At 41.0% G+C, this 15391-nt stretch overlaps 1 protein-coding gene across 3 annotated transcripts in view; it reads right to left on the bottom strand.

The window, feature by feature from the left end:
- mastl (microtubule associated serine/threonine kinase-like) overlaps positions 1-15252 on the bottom strand; it is a 44052-nt gene extending 28800 nt beyond the window's left edge. Inside the window, exons 1-5 of one of the 3 annotated variants that reach the window (XM_043690527.1) lie at positions 15163-15252; positions 14716-14893; positions 11393-11530; positions 9700-9839; positions 3031-3119 (exon numbers count right to left, since the gene is read on the bottom strand). In XM_043690527.1, coding sequence (XP_043546462.1) covers positions 3031-3119; positions 9700-9839; positions 11393-11530; positions 14716-14886 — 538 coding nt within the window. In that variant the 5' untranslated portion in view covers positions 14887-14893; positions 15163-15252. Of the gene's footprint in view, positions 1-3030; positions 3120-9699; positions 9840-11392; positions 11531-14715; positions 14917-15162 lie in introns of those variants that run through there. The other 2 variants (XM_043690526.1, XM_043690528.1) reach the window with 2 other exon arrangements.
- Between the last annotated feature and the right edge of the window lie 139 nt (positions 15253-15391).

The raw sequence follows: 15391 nt of genomic DNA, 5'->3' as shown, positions 1-15391 counted from the left end.
GCTGAGGGGAGACCTTATACAAAATCTTGAGGGACATGAATAGGATAAATAGACAATCTTTTCCCCGGTGTGGGGAGTCCAGAAAAAGAGGGCATAGGTTTAGGGTGAGAGGGGAAAGATATAAAAGAGACCTAAGGGGCACCTTTTTCACACAGAAGGTGGTATGTGTATGGAATGAGGAAGTGGTGGAGGCTAGCATAATTGCAACATTTAAAAAGGCATCCGGATGGGTATATGAATAGGAAGGGTTTGGAGAGATATGGAGGAGAAAGTGAGGACTGCAGATGATGGAGATCAGAGCTGAAAATGTGTTGCTGGAAAAGCACAGCAGGTCAGGCAGCATCCAAGGAACAGGAGAATCGACGTTTCGGGCATGAGCCCTTCTTCAGGACTTTCCTCATTCCTGAAGAAGGGCTCATGCCCGAAACGTCGATTCTCCTGTTCCTTGGATACTGCCTGACCTGCTGTGCTTTTCCAGCAACACATTTTCAGCTTGGAGAGATATGGGCCAGGTGCTGGCAGGTGGGACAGATTGGGTTGGCATATCTGGTCGACATGGATGAGGTGGACCGAAGGGTCTGTTTCTGTGCTGGACATCTCTATGACTCTAAGTCTCAGCAGGATTGGAAAATAACAACTGTGAATCTTCTATTTAACAAAACAAGACAGCAGGAAACTAAATGTCAATTAGCCAACATTTGTTGTAGGGAAAATTGTGGAATCTGTTAGAAGAAGTTATGGCAGAGCAGTTAGAAAATCTCAATATAATCAAATGGAGTCAACATATTTTTGTGACATTTTGACAAATTTTAGATTTATTTCAATTAATGACAGGCAACATGGACAAAGGGGAACCTATAGATGTACTACACTTGAACATCTAGATGGCATTTGACATGAAAGGTTACTACACTAAATAATAGTTCATGAATAGGGATAACATATCATGGATAAAAGATTGGGTAGCTAATAAAAAACAGTAATGTAGATAAAACATTTTCAGATTGGCAGAGTATAACAAGTGCCGCGCCAAAATTGATTAGTGCTGAATCATTCAAATCTTCAATTTATATTAATAAAGAAGGACCTCAATTATCCGAACGAGATGGGCAGGCACTATTTCATTCGGATAATTAATCAGTTAATCAATTCAATACCTCTCCTCTGCGGCTCAGAATTTTCTATTAGGTCTGCTCCCCATTCAAGACACTAAACAGCAGCACACCACATGTAAGCCCCCATCCCGCCCGCCCCCTAACCCCGTCCCACACCACGCGAGCCCCCAACCGCATCCAACACCGCCCCCCCTGCCTCCCCCCAACCCCCTCTCTGGGGCAACCGGACTGGACACCAACAACAAGACTGCTGCTGCTACTGCCTTTTGAAGGGTGAGACTCCAAATAGAACACACACACACAACTTTTTACTGCAACTTTTTGACAGGTTCCATCTCTGCTCTGTACAGGACAACGTTAGAGACATTATCTGGGGAAGCGGGGTTTAGAGAACATACCTGTGTAGAACTCCAGGGCAAGTGTGGGAAGAGAGAAAATGAGAGAGAGAGAGAGAGAGAGAGAGAGATGGGAGGCTAGTCATTTAGAGACAGCACCTGCGCTCCCATCAGTCCAGGACTGTTCTCAGCAGCACTTTTAAATCAGTGTAAACAAAAGACACGATCAGTTTTGGACACACGTCTTTGATGTAATGTTTCTGTCTGCACCTCGAGATTTCCTTTGAATAAACCAATTTTCGAATAATTGATATTCGGATAATTGAGGTTCCTCTCTATATGACTTGGATAAAAGGAACTGACCATATGGTTGCTAAATTTTCCAATGACATGAAGGCAGTCAGGAGAGCAATTGGTGAAGAGGACATAGTATGCAAAATGATTCTAGATGGGTTTAATGAGTGGGTAAGAATGTGGCAGACAGAGAAATTTGTGGGAAAATGTGATCATGCCCACTTTGAAGAAAAGAACAGAAACTCATTATTTAAGTAGAGAGAGATTGAAGAATACAGCAATGTTGAGGGAGCGAAGTATCCTGGTACATGAATCACAAAATATTAGTATTTAGGCACAGCAAGTGATTAAGAAGGCAAATATGTCAATACTTATTGCAAAGGAAATGGATACAAAGGTGGGAAATTTTACTAATATATTACTGTGACATGTGGAGTACAGTGAACTTTGGTCAACCTACTGAAGTAGTTACATTACAAGCAGTTGAGGAGATTCAACCAACTGAGTCCAGGGATTTGTACAAGGTGGAGTTTTAGGGTCTGAGAAAAGATTAGACAAGTTAGGGCCTAGATCTACTGGATATTGCAAGAATGAGAAGATGACCTTACAGACACAAGATCCTGAGGATCGGAAAGGTTGGATGCTGAGAAGATGCTTCCTTTTGTGGGAGAAACTAAAATGAGGGAGACAAAGTTTCAAAATAAGGGATCTCCTATTTAATAGAGATTAGAATTATTTTTCTTTCATAGGGTTTGTGTAACTTTCTTCCCAGAGATCAGTGGAGGCAGGATCATTGAATAGTTTTAAGAATGAGTTGGATAGTTTCTTAATTAACAAAACAGTCAAAGAAAATTGGAACTAGGCAGGAAGGCAGAATTGAATTCACAATCAGATTCGTCATAAACCTATCAAATGGTGGAGAAGAGACAAGGGGCTGAATGTTCTACTCTTGCTCCTAACTTGTATGCTTATACAGAACACACAGTCTCAGTTGTTTCTTAGTCAAGAGTGCGGTGCTGGAAAAGCCGGTCAGGCAGCACCCGAGAAACGTCAGAGAATCGAAGTTTCAGGCATAAGCCCTTCATCAGAAACGAAACATCCGGCTTATGCCCAAAACGTCGATTCTCCTGCTCCTCGAATGTTGCCTGACCGGCTCTGCTTTTCCAGCACCACATTCTCAACTCTGATCTCAGCATCTGCAGTCTTCACTTTCTCCTCATTTATTTCTGAGTAAAGTACTAGATTTAAATTACATAAAATTTTACAATAGCCCATTTTGTTCCTACCTCTGTTCAGAGTAACTCTGGAGAGGCCAAAGTCAGTTAACTTGATGTGGCCCTGGTTTGAAATCAACATGTTGTCAGGCTTCAGATCTCTTTAAAAAAAAAAAATCCAGTTGTTACAATTTAAAAGAGGAGGTAAATGATAAAAATTACTCCTTACAATCACCTTTATCATCTTTCTATGCTGTCCCAAGGAACAATGTCAGAAATATATATCACGCATGGTGATGAGCCATAAGTCTCCCCTTTTGATCCTTCATTGTTACTGATCTCAACTGAGATACCACATTTTGTCTTTGTGGGTGGGGGTTTGGTCAGGAGTTGCTTCTAATCACCTTGACTTTTCTCTTCACACACCCAGTCCAACAATAAAACAAAGTATTGAGTAACAGCAGCAGGTTTATTCCCAAGTGATGTGCACTAAAATCAGACACACGTGCATAGTATTAGTAGATGATTATGTAGCCCCTTGAGATTATTGAACTTTCTTGCATTGGCAAGCAATATTTTTGTAGCTATGGCATGTTCATATCCTGTTATGCTATGTTCAGCTATACATAATCCTTGCAGATTTAAGCTATGACAACACTTGGCTTCAGTGTTCTGGGACTATGGGGTTGGTTGAGCAGTTCCAATTCATATTACTCTGCCCTCAACAATTGCAGTTTCTGGAATGTTGGTAATGATGTGATGCCCACCTGTTCCCTCAATTTATGCAAGGCCACCCACCCACACTAACCTGCTAAAATCATGATGTAACTTGCCAATGCTAACTATCTAAAAAGAATACTGTAGTGATAAGGGACAGTATAGTGAGGGGATTGACACTGTTCTCTCCTGTAAAATGCAATAGTTTTGAAGACTGCGCTGCCTGCTTACTGCCAAGGTTTAGGACATCTGCTCAGGATTGGAAAGGAACTTACAGTGGGAGGCAGAAGATCTGTTCTTCATAATCCAGATAGACACCAATCACAGGACAAGAAGAGGTCTAGCATAATCAATATGAGGAACTTGGCAGCAAATTACGAAGTAGAACCTCAATAAATTAATTACTTGTGAGATATTAAGTGAATATTTCACTTCAGTATTTACTGTGGATAAGGGCATGGAAGCTAGGGAACGTGGTGAAATAGATAGTGACATCTTAAAGAGTTCCGATCACAGAAAGGTGGTGCTGTACGTCTTAAAACATAAAGGTAGATAAATTCAGGTATTTCCCAGAACTTTGTTGGAAGCTAGGTAAGAGATTACTGGGCCCGTTGCTGAGATAGTTATATCCTTGACTGTCATGGGTGAGCTGCCAGAAGATTGGAGGCTGACTAATGTGGTGAAATTAAAAAGGAAAGGCTGCAAGAAAAAGCCAGGGAACTATAAACCAGTGAGCTTTATGTCACTGATGGGTAAGTTGTTGGAGGAGATTCTGGAGGACAGGATTTACATGCATTTGGAAAGGCAAGGACTCTTTAGGGATAGTCAATATGGCTTTGTGCATAGGAAATGGCATGTCTCTAACTTGATTGAGTTTTTTTGAAGATGTGATAAAGAACATTGCTGAATTCCATATATGTAGAGACAATGTCTACCACTCTGCCTTCACCAAAGTGTTTGAAAAAGTTCCACATGGTAGACTGGTTACTTAGCTGAAATCAACTCAGATCTAGGGGAAGCAAGCCAACTGGATGCAAAATTGGCTTGAAGGTAGGAATCAGAGGGTGACAGTAGAGTTGCTTTTCAGACTGGCGGCCTGAAACCAGCAGTGCTCCGTAACAATTGGTACTTTTTGTCATTTATATACATGATTTGACTATGAATATAGGAGGTTAATAAGTTTTTTTTATTTCTTCATTTTGTGGTATGTGGGTGTCGCTGGCTGACCAGCATTTATTACCAGTTCCTAGTTGCCCTTGAGAAGATGGTGGTGAGCTGCCTTCTTGAACTGCTGCAGTCTACCTTTTGCTGATATTAAAATAGCTGGTCTAGTGGACAATGAATATTATCTCAGAGTACAAGGTCTCGATCAGATGGGCCAATGTGCTGAGGAGTAGCAGATAGAGTTTAATTTAGACAAATGTAAAGTGCTACATTTTAATAAGGCAAACCAGGGCAGGACTAAACATTTGAAATGTTAGAACCATGGGAGTGGTGTGAAGCAAAGAGACCTATGAGTGCAGGTGCATAGTTCCTTGAAAGTGGAGTCACAGGTAGACAGAGTGGTGAGAAGGTATTTGGCACACATGCCTTCATTGATTGCAACAGTGAGTATAGGATCTGGGATGTCATGCTGATACTGTACAGGATATCAATGAGGGCCACCTTTAGAACACTGTACAATTCTGGTCAGCCTTCTACAGGAAGGATATTGTCAAACTCGATAGGATGCAGAACAAAATTACAAGGACATTGCCAGGATCAGAGTGTTCGAGTTACAAAGAGTGGCTGAATCGACTGGGGCTTTTTTTTGCTGGAGAGTCAGAAGCTGAGGGGTGAGTTTATCGAGCTTTATAAAATCATGAGGGGTATGAATGTGGTAAAAATTCACGTGTTTTTCATAGGGTAGGGGAGCCACCAGAGGACAGGTTTAAGATGAGAGGGGAAAGATTTTAAAAAGGACCCAAGAGGCATCATTTTCATGCATAGGATAGTGAGTATATGGAATGAGCTGCCAGAGGAAGTGGTGAAGACTGGTGTAATTACAACATTTCAATGGCATAAGGATGGATAGATGAATAAGAAGGGTTTAGAGGGATATGGGCCAAATGCTGGCAAATGGAAGTAGGTCAGACTGGTCCATGCCAACCAGACATCTGAGTTGGACTGAAGGGCCTGTTTCCGTGCTGTATGTTGTTGACTCCCAGCAATGGGATGGTCGGAGTCCCCCAATTCTCAATGACTCACATTTTACTCTTTGATGCCATACATGTCAAATGTGGCATTTATGTCAAATCCAATCACTCTCAGCTCAACTTGGAATTCAAACCCTTTGTCCATGTTTGAACCAAGATGTGGTAAACCATCAAACAGAATATGAAAGTCAACGGTATTGTCTAAATGGTGAGAAATTGCAGAGCTTGAAGATACAGACAGATCTGCTTACTGCACGAATCAAAAAGGTTAAGAAAAAGAAGGAAGTAAGGTATAGACAGGATAGATAGAGTGAATCCTTAGAAGAGTATAAAGGAAGTAGGAGTATACTTAAGAGGGAAATTAGGAGGGCAAAAAGGGACATGAGATAGCTTTGGCAAATAGAATTAAGGAGAATCCAAAGAGTTTTTACAAATACATTGAGGACAAAAGGGTAACTAGGGAGAAAATAGTGTCCCTCAAAGTTCAGCAAGGCAGCCTTTGTGTGGAGCCACAGAAAATGGGGGAAGATACTAAATGAGTACTTTGCATCAGTATCAGTGGAAAAGGTTATGGAAGATATAGACCGTAGGGAAATAGATGGTGACATCTTACAAAATGTCCAGATTACAGAGGAGGAAGTGCTGGATGTCTTAAAACAGAGAAAGGTGGATAAATCCCTAGGACCTCATCAGGTGTACCCAAGAACTCTGTGGGAAGCTAGAGAAGTGATTGCTGGGCCTCTTGCTGAGATATTTGTATCATCGATAGTCACAGGTGAGGTGCCAGAAGACTGGAGGTTGGCAAATATAATGCCACTGTTTGAGAAGGGTAGTAAGGACAAGCCAGGGAACTATAGACCAGTGAGCCTGACGTCAGTGGTGGGCAAGTTGTTGGAGGGAATTCTGAGGGACAGGATGTACGTGTATTTGGAAAGGCAAGGACTGATTAGGGATAGTCAACATGGCTTTGTGCGTGGGAAATCATGTCTCACAAACTTGATTGAGATTTTTGAAGAAGTAACAAAGAGGATTGATTGGAGCACAGCGGTAGATGTGATCTATATGGACTTCAGTAAGGTGTTCGACAAGGTCCCCACGGGAGACTTATTAGCAAGGTTAGATCTCACGGAATACAGGGAGAACTAGCCATTTGGATACAGAACTGGCTCAAAGGTAGAAGATAGAGGATGGTGATGGAGGGCTGTTTTTCAGAGTGGAGGCCTGTGACCAGTGGAGTGCCACAAGGATCGGTGCTGTGTCCTCTACTTTGTCATTTACATAAATGATTTGGATGCGAGCATAAGAGGTACAGTTAGTAAGTTTGCAGATGACACCAAAATTGGAGGTGTAGTGGACAGCGAAGAGGGTTACCTCAGATTACAACAGGATCTGGACCAGATGGGCCAATGGGCTAAGAAGTGGCAGATGGATTTTAATTCAGATAAATGCGAGGTGCTGCATTTTGGGAAAGCAAATCTTGGCAGGACTTATACACTTAATGGTAAGGTCCTAGGGAGTGTTGCTGAACAAAGAGACCTTGGAGTGCAGGTTCATAGCTCCTTGAAAGTGGAGTCGCAAGTAGATAGGATAGTGAANNNNTCTCCTTCCTATCGGAAAGATGTTGTGAAACCTGAAAGGGTTCAGAAAAGATTTACAAGGATGTTGCCAGGGATGGAGGATTTGAGCTATAGGGAGAGGCTGAAGAGTCTGGGGCTGTTTTCCCTGGAGCGTCAGAGGGGTGCCTTGTAGAGGTTTACAAATTATGAGGGGCATGGATAGGGTAAATAGATAAAGTCTTTTCCCTGGGGTCGGGGAGTCCAGAATTAGAGGGCATAGGTTTAGGGTGAGAGGGAAAAGATATGAAAGAGACCTAAGGGGCAACATTTTCATACAGAGGGTGGTACATGTATGGATTGAGCTACCAGAGGAAGTGGTGGAGGCTGGTACAATAGCAACATTTAAGAGGCATTTGGATGGGTATATGAATAGGAAGGGTTTTGAAGGATATGGGCCGGGTGCTGGCAGGTGGTACTACATTGGTTTGTGATATCTGGTCGGCATGGATGAATTGGACCGAAGGGTCTGTTTCCATGCTGTACATCTCTATGACTTGATGTAGGTACAGCAAATAATTAAGAAAGCTCATAGAATGTTTTCATTTATTTGGAGGGGAACTGAATATTAATGTACGAGGTTTTGCTTTTATAGATTATACAGGGTATTATTGAGAACACATCTGGATTAATATGTACAGTAATGGTTTTCAGCTTCAAAGGAAAGATGCAACTGCATTGGAAGCATTTCACAGACAGTTTACTCGACCACTACCAAGAATGGAACAGGGTGTGGTATATCTAAAGAGGAAAGACTGAAGAGGCTAGGCTTGTAGTTGCTGGCATTTAGATCAGCCATGCATGTAATGAATTGCAGACCACACTCAAGGAACCAAGTGGCATATTGCTGCTTCTAATTCAAGACAATATTGACATTCATGAGGAAAGATCAGAGGTCAGAACAATTGGCATCTTCAGATCTACATTCCAGCAGCGAATGGGCCACAGAAAAGCAACTAAATATTCTACTTGATAGAACAGATACCCAGTTTAATACTTCAGTTAGGAAAAACATATAAATCACAAATTAGCAGCAAATTTAAGATACAGATAACTGACATTTGTGTAACGAATATTGTTATGCAAAGTTTGTTTTATACAGAAGTATCTACAATATAGTGTGCATCAACAGCCTTATCCCTGATGCCTTGGTACATTACAACTACTTGTATTAATATAGTTTGTTCCAATGCAGGAATAAACATCATGACACTCCATACAGACACAATTGGAGGAAAAAGCATATCAAGCCAAATAAGACGAAAGCAGGTAGTTTCTTTTTTTTTTAAGAAGGTAGGATTGACAAAAGGGTCTTAAAAGGAGAAAATTATAAGGCTTTAGGGAAGTAATTAAAGAATGTAGCAGCCAACAGTTAACTTCAGGAATCAGGGTGTACAAGACACCAATGTGGACAGAAAGTGGCAAGGGAGAGGGAAAATAGAGGTTAAATTTAGAGAGGTTTTCAAAGAATTGAACAACTGAACAGGGTACTACACTGTGACTCAAGATGTTTGTACTAATAGAATGAAAAGCAAGAGACAGTTGACATTCCACCTTCTCTTGATCAATGGTTGCTACAGCAAAACAAGGTGCTTGGATAAAGGAAGCAGAAAATGATTCAATTTATGTAGTGATTGTCATGAATTCTGAACATCTCAAAGCACCTGCTAGTGCTTTTTGAAGGACACAGCAGGCAGTATGTGCACATCAAGCTCTATCTAATATAAATGTGGTAATAACTAGACAGTCTGTTATTTTGTGATGTTGACTGATAAATAATTTTTTTCCCCTTGGAAACACCAGAGAACTTGCTTGCTCTTTCTTACAACAGCTCCATCTCCACTTGAAGGGATAGATGGAACTTTTATTTAACATTTCATTCAAAACAGACCGTCTCTAACAATTTAGCACTACCTCATTGTGCTGGAATGTCAGCCTGGATTTTTGGGCTCAAGTCCTAAGTGGGACTTGAATCAGGAACACAGACATCACAATGCTGTTTTTCATAATTATTTACCCTATCAGCATTCATCAACTTAGCTCAGTTTTAAAGAAAGCCCACAATTGGGCAAAATACCAGATGTAACTCAAACTACGTGCAGCTGTATTCTGAAACAATAGTAGTTGAAGAAAAGTTGGGCACAGTAATACAGATAAGACAAGACAATAACTATATATAATTACACTTGATATCTGTTAATTCAGTGCTACTGTACCTATGAATAATACCATGTCTGTGCAAGTAATCCAAAGCAACAGCGACCTCGGAGATGTACTTTACAGCCATGTCTTCATCAAAATAGCCATAAATATGAAGCAGAGACTTTACATCTCCACCAATGAGATACTCCATCACCTGAGGGAAAAAAAAGGATTGGTCTATTTTCTCTTTGTCTATGAAGCTAGTCATGGAGTAGAGTCAGAGAGAACTACAACACAGAAAAAGGTCCTTAAGGTCCTTTGCATAAAAATATGTTGCTGGAAAAGTGCAGCAGGTCAGGCAGCATCAAAGGAGAAGGAGAATCGACGTTTCGGGCATAAGCCCTTCTTCAGGAATGAGGAGGGTGTGCCAAGCAGTGACGTCACTCTCCTACACACCGATTACATCTTCATGAGTCAAAAACAACTACCTAGCGAGTAGAGTTCCATTTACCAGCACTTGACCATGGCCTTGTAAGCCTGGCATCACAAGTGCACATCTAAGTACTTAAATGTTATGATGGTTTCTGCCTCTACGACCCTTACAGGCAGTGAGTCCCAGATTTCCAACAACCTCTGGGTGAAAATATTTTTCTTGCTATTTCCTCTAAACCTTTTTCCCTTACCTTAAAAACGTATGACCTCTGGTTACTGATCCTTTCATCAAGGGGAAAACTTTCCTCTTGTCTACCCCATCTATGCTCCTTATAAATTTTATACAAGTCCATTATGTTCCTGCTCAAATCTCTCCTGCTCTAAGGAAAACAACAACAGTCAATCCAAATTTCATAACTGAAATACTCCAGCCCAGGCAACATCCTGGTAAAACTCCTCTGCACCATCTCTATTGCTATCATTTCTTTCCTATCATGTGGATTGCAGAAATGCACACAATACTCTCGCTGCGGCCTAAATGTTATATACAGTTCCAGCATTACCTTCCTACTCTTAAAATCTATGCCTCGACTAATGAAGGCAAGTATACCATATACCTTCTTAACCACTTTATCCATCTGTCCTAATATCTTAAAGGACTGAGGTACGTGCATACCAAGGTCTGTCTGACCTTTGATGCTTATCTAGATCCTGTCTGATCCAGGGTCCTACAGATCATCATGTATTCCTTTGCTTTGTTTATCCTTCTGTGTGTATCTTGTATTTATCTTTCGTAACATAAAAGTAAAACAGTTACATGTCTAGCAATTGTGCAGATCTTCTTTTAAAAAAAAAGACTCATCAGCTAGTATATTCTATTTCATTAGTTGCTTCCCCAAAAGCCTGGATGCACGTCTGCAAAAAATTCTATGGCTTTCACACCTGCTATTAGCAAGACAATAACAATTTCAATTCTCTCAATGTAGCCTGTTTTGAATACCTATATTCCCTTCATCACCATTAGCATCCATATTTTCGGTACCTCAGTCCTAACTCTCTGGAATTCTTAATTGATCTCTTCTCTTCCCCTCTCCCTTTGAGACCCTTCTTATAATCAACACTTTGTGGAAGCACCGAGTCATACCTCCTAATTGATCCATTTTTATTTCACTGTCCATTTCATCTTCACGTTTGCAATGTAACTTAGTCCACTTATTGAAGTTAATAGCACCATATACGTTGAAGTGGTTACGTTATAAAAAACCTCCTTTAAGCACTTCTAACAGTTATTTCCCATAATTAAATGCACCTGACAAAAACAAAGCATATACTTACAAGGTAAACATTGTTGGCAGACTGCAACGAATAGTACAAATGCACAATGAAAGGGCTTTTACTAAGAGCTAGTGCAGCTCTTTCTGCTTGCAGTTGCTGCACCATGTTTTTATGTAACAGATCAGCTTTCTTGACAACCTTAGATAAGGGATCGAGAAGAGACAAAACAAAAATATGAACATTTCTAATTAGAACAAAAGCATTTCTGTATGAGAGTCTTGAAAAAGTAGCATTTTATTCTCTAAATTTCACATCAAGCATTTTTCCAAATCAAATTTACATTTAATTGTCTCACATACAAAATATTTTTTGTTTGAGAATTGAGCATTACTGGAAATGATAGTTTGTCAAAACTTTTCATCTTGCAGATATCAGGACCACATGTAAGAATTTAAATTTGAGGGGAAACATCCATTTATACGATGAAAGAAGAGTGCAAATTTGGCAAATAGATTCTGGTGCATTCTCCATGAGAACACACCTCTACCAATCAGATTTGACTTACACTTATAACAAGCCAGAAATTTATAAAAAGGTTCACACCAAAAATGTTACACCTTTCTCTCCATTTACAAATGCTAATTGATTTGTTACCAGAACATAAGATTTACATTTACAGTTTCTTTAAAATTGAGATATTTTGAAGTTGGCATTATCAACATTTAGAGTCATCTTGAAATTTAGCAATTTTAATTCTTTTGCTGTCTTGTACAGCTAGTCTTGTTCTCAGTACTACAGCCAAGGATATAGAAGCATTTATCATTATCTCCTGAATAATATTGCCCTTCCCTTGACAAATATCACATTTTAACACCTTTCTGCTAAATTATAATAGATCAATAAAAGGAGAAGAATTAAATGTCTCATGTGTTACACATTTTTATTTGAACATCAAAGTTAAGTCTCGGACAATTCTACAGAAATCATTTTTGAAGAATTCATTCACAGGACATGGGCACAACTGGCTTGGCTAGCTTTTACTACTCATGCCAAACTACCCTTAAGGCAGTGAACCACCTTATTGACGTACAGCAAATCATGGCAGCGTTGCTGAACAAAGAGATCTTGGATTGCAGGTTCATAACTCCTTGAAAGTAGAGTCACAGGTAGAAAGGATACTGAAGGCGGCGCTTGGTATGCTTACCTTTATTGGTCAGAGTATTGAGTTTAAGTGTTGGGAGGTTATGTTGCAGCTGTACAGGATATTAATTAGGCCACTGTTGGAATCTTGCAGGAGTTCTGGTCTCCTTCCTATTGGAAGGATGTTGTGAAACTTGAAAGGGTTCAGAAAAGATTTACAGGGATATTGCCACAGTTGGAGGATTTGAGCTACAGGGAGAGGTTGAATAGGCAAGGGCTGTTTTCACTGGAGCGTCAGAGGCTGAGGGGTGACCTCGTAGAGATTTATAAAATCATGAGGGGCATGGATAGGATAAATAGACAAAGTCTTTTCCCTGGGGTGGGGGAGTCCAGAACTAGAGGGCATAGATTTAGGGTGAGAAGGGAAAGATATAAAAGGGGCCTAAGGGGCAAATTTTTCAGGGGAAATGGAGGAGGCTGGTGTAATTGCAAAATTTAAAAGGCATCTGGAAGGGTATATGAATAGGAAGGGTTTAGAGGGATATGGGCCAAGTGCTTGCAAATGGGACTTAAATGCCATAGAGTCATAGTCAGAGAGATGTACAGGACGGATTAGGTTGGGATATCTGTCTGGCATGAACGATTTGGACCGAAGGGTCTGTTTCCGTGCTGTACATCTCTCTGACTATGCCTCTATGGCATTTAAGTATTCTCTGAATGCCATTTGGAAGGGAGTTCCAGGACAGAGAAGGAATGATATTGTTCTAAGTCAGCATCGCAAGTGACCGGGAAAGGAACTTACCCGTGGTACTTCCACGTATCTGCTGCCTTTGCTCTTCTAAGTGGAGATATCACAGGTTTAGTGGGTACTTTCATTGGAATTTGGCGAATTACAGCAGTACATCTTGTAGATTATACACACTGCTGCCACTACGCATATATGATAGAGGTGATTTGTTTTTAATACAGCAGATAGGATATCAATCAAGATGGCTGCTTTTGTCAACTTTTTAAAATGCCTTTGAAGCTCCAGTCAAGTGGAAAGTCCACATTACACTCCTGATGTGAGACTTGCGGACAGGCTTTCAAGAGTCAAGAGGGGAGTTAGTCACTGTAACATCCAAGCCTCTGAATTGCTGTGTAACTATCATACTTACATAACTACTACAGCTCAATTTCTGGTCAATGGCAACCCAAATGAGGAATGCAGCGATGGCAATGCCAGTGAATATCATGGGGCAATTGCCAGGTTCTCATTTGTTGGAGATGGGTAATTGGCAAGTAACATTTCTGCCACACAAGCACCAAACACTTACCAACTCATGCCTGAATGTTGACAGTTCTTCCTGCAATGAACAGAGTTCTTCAATATGTCAGGATTCATAAATGGAACAGAGCATTGCACCCTGATGATCTCACACTCCCACTTCTGATCATATGAAGAAGGGAAGGTTATGAAGCACGTAAGGGGCAGACCTCAATACGAACCCACAATATTTCTGTGGCAATGTGTTGGGATTGAGACGATTGATCTCCAACAATCACACTCCTTTTTGCTAGGCCAACTACAGCAACTTCTTTCACCAATCATTAACTCCAGTTTTGCTAGGCTCCCTTGACACCATTCTTGATCAAATGTTGATGTTAAACACTTAACATTAAAGAGTAATCACTTTCACCTCAATCGCTTTGGTCAAGCTTCTACCAACACTGTAATGAGGTCAGGAACTGAGTATCCTTGACAAACCCCATATGACTGTCAATGAACTAAGTACAGTAAGTGCCACTCAATAACACTAGCCTCCACTTCCAAACTGAGGAGTCAAGGAATTTGTAATCTATAGCGAATTTAAGTAAACTCTGGATAAAAGCAAATTACAGCAGATGCTGGAATCTGAAACCAAGAGAGAAAATGCTGCAAAATCTCATCAGGTCTGGCAGCATCTGAAAGGAGAGAAAAGAGCTGACGTTTCGAGTCTAACTGACCCTTTGTCAAAGCCAGACCTGCTGAGATTTTCCAGCATTTTCTCTTTTGGTTTAAGTAAACCCTGGCCCCACCTCAATCCATTTCTGTTCCAGGTCCAGAAAACATGCCCAGACATGATTAAGTGTCATGAGAAAAACAAACTGAACAAGGAGAATCGTTTGTTAATTTTTATTTAAATTTTGTGTTTATGGCTAACATTTAATATTTTAAGCATTGCCCTTTTCCCCTCTAACCAGCCATCCAGTCTAATACTTGCCTTGACTGCATAAAGCTTCTTCTCATCGTGTTTTTTCCGAGCCAGGTACACTTTACCGAAAGCCCCGCGACTGATGGGTTTTATGATAGTGAAATCCTCAATACTGGGGGCAGCCGGTACTTTGATGACCTTCACATCCCTGTACAAGCCGGCAGGACTCGGAACTTCCATCTTTCAACTGGAACCGAGAGACCATTCCTCCTGATTTCGATCGAAGAAACGAACTGCACTGCTAAAACATCTCACCGCTCCAACGGCGCCGACATTCCCCCTGCTCCCACACACTGCGCTCCTCCTGCGCCGATATTCCCCCTGCACCCACACACTGCGCCGATACTCCCCCCTGCACGCACACACTGGGCCGATACTCCACACTGCACCCACACACTGCGCCGATACTCCCCCCCTGCACCCACACACTGCGCCGATACTGCACACTGCACGCACACACTGGGCCGCGCGCTCCTGTTTTCAAAATGTCCCGCTCAGGTCCTTCAGTAAACGGCTCCGTTCCGATAGGTGTCTTGATGATTTAAGGAATTTGAACCGTTTCTAACACGGATGAAATACTTCATTCCGGGGATGAAGCGCGTTACTTGTTGTTGTTCTGCTATTGGACCACCCTTCGAACTGACTCTATTTTTAAAATCTCTCTTTAAGTCGTTAAGTTTTGACA

This window comes from Chiloscyllium plagiosum, chromosome 5, assembly GCF_004010195.1.
Source record: "Chiloscyllium plagiosum isolate BGI_BamShark_2017 chromosome 5, ASM401019v2, whole genome shotgun sequence".
Taxonomy (NCBI): Eukaryota; Metazoa; Chordata; class Chondrichthyes; order Orectolobiformes; family Hemiscylliidae; genus Chiloscyllium; species Chiloscyllium plagiosum.
Note: the sequence above shows the minus strand (reverse complement) of the source record. Positions and strands in the feature narration are given on the sequence as shown.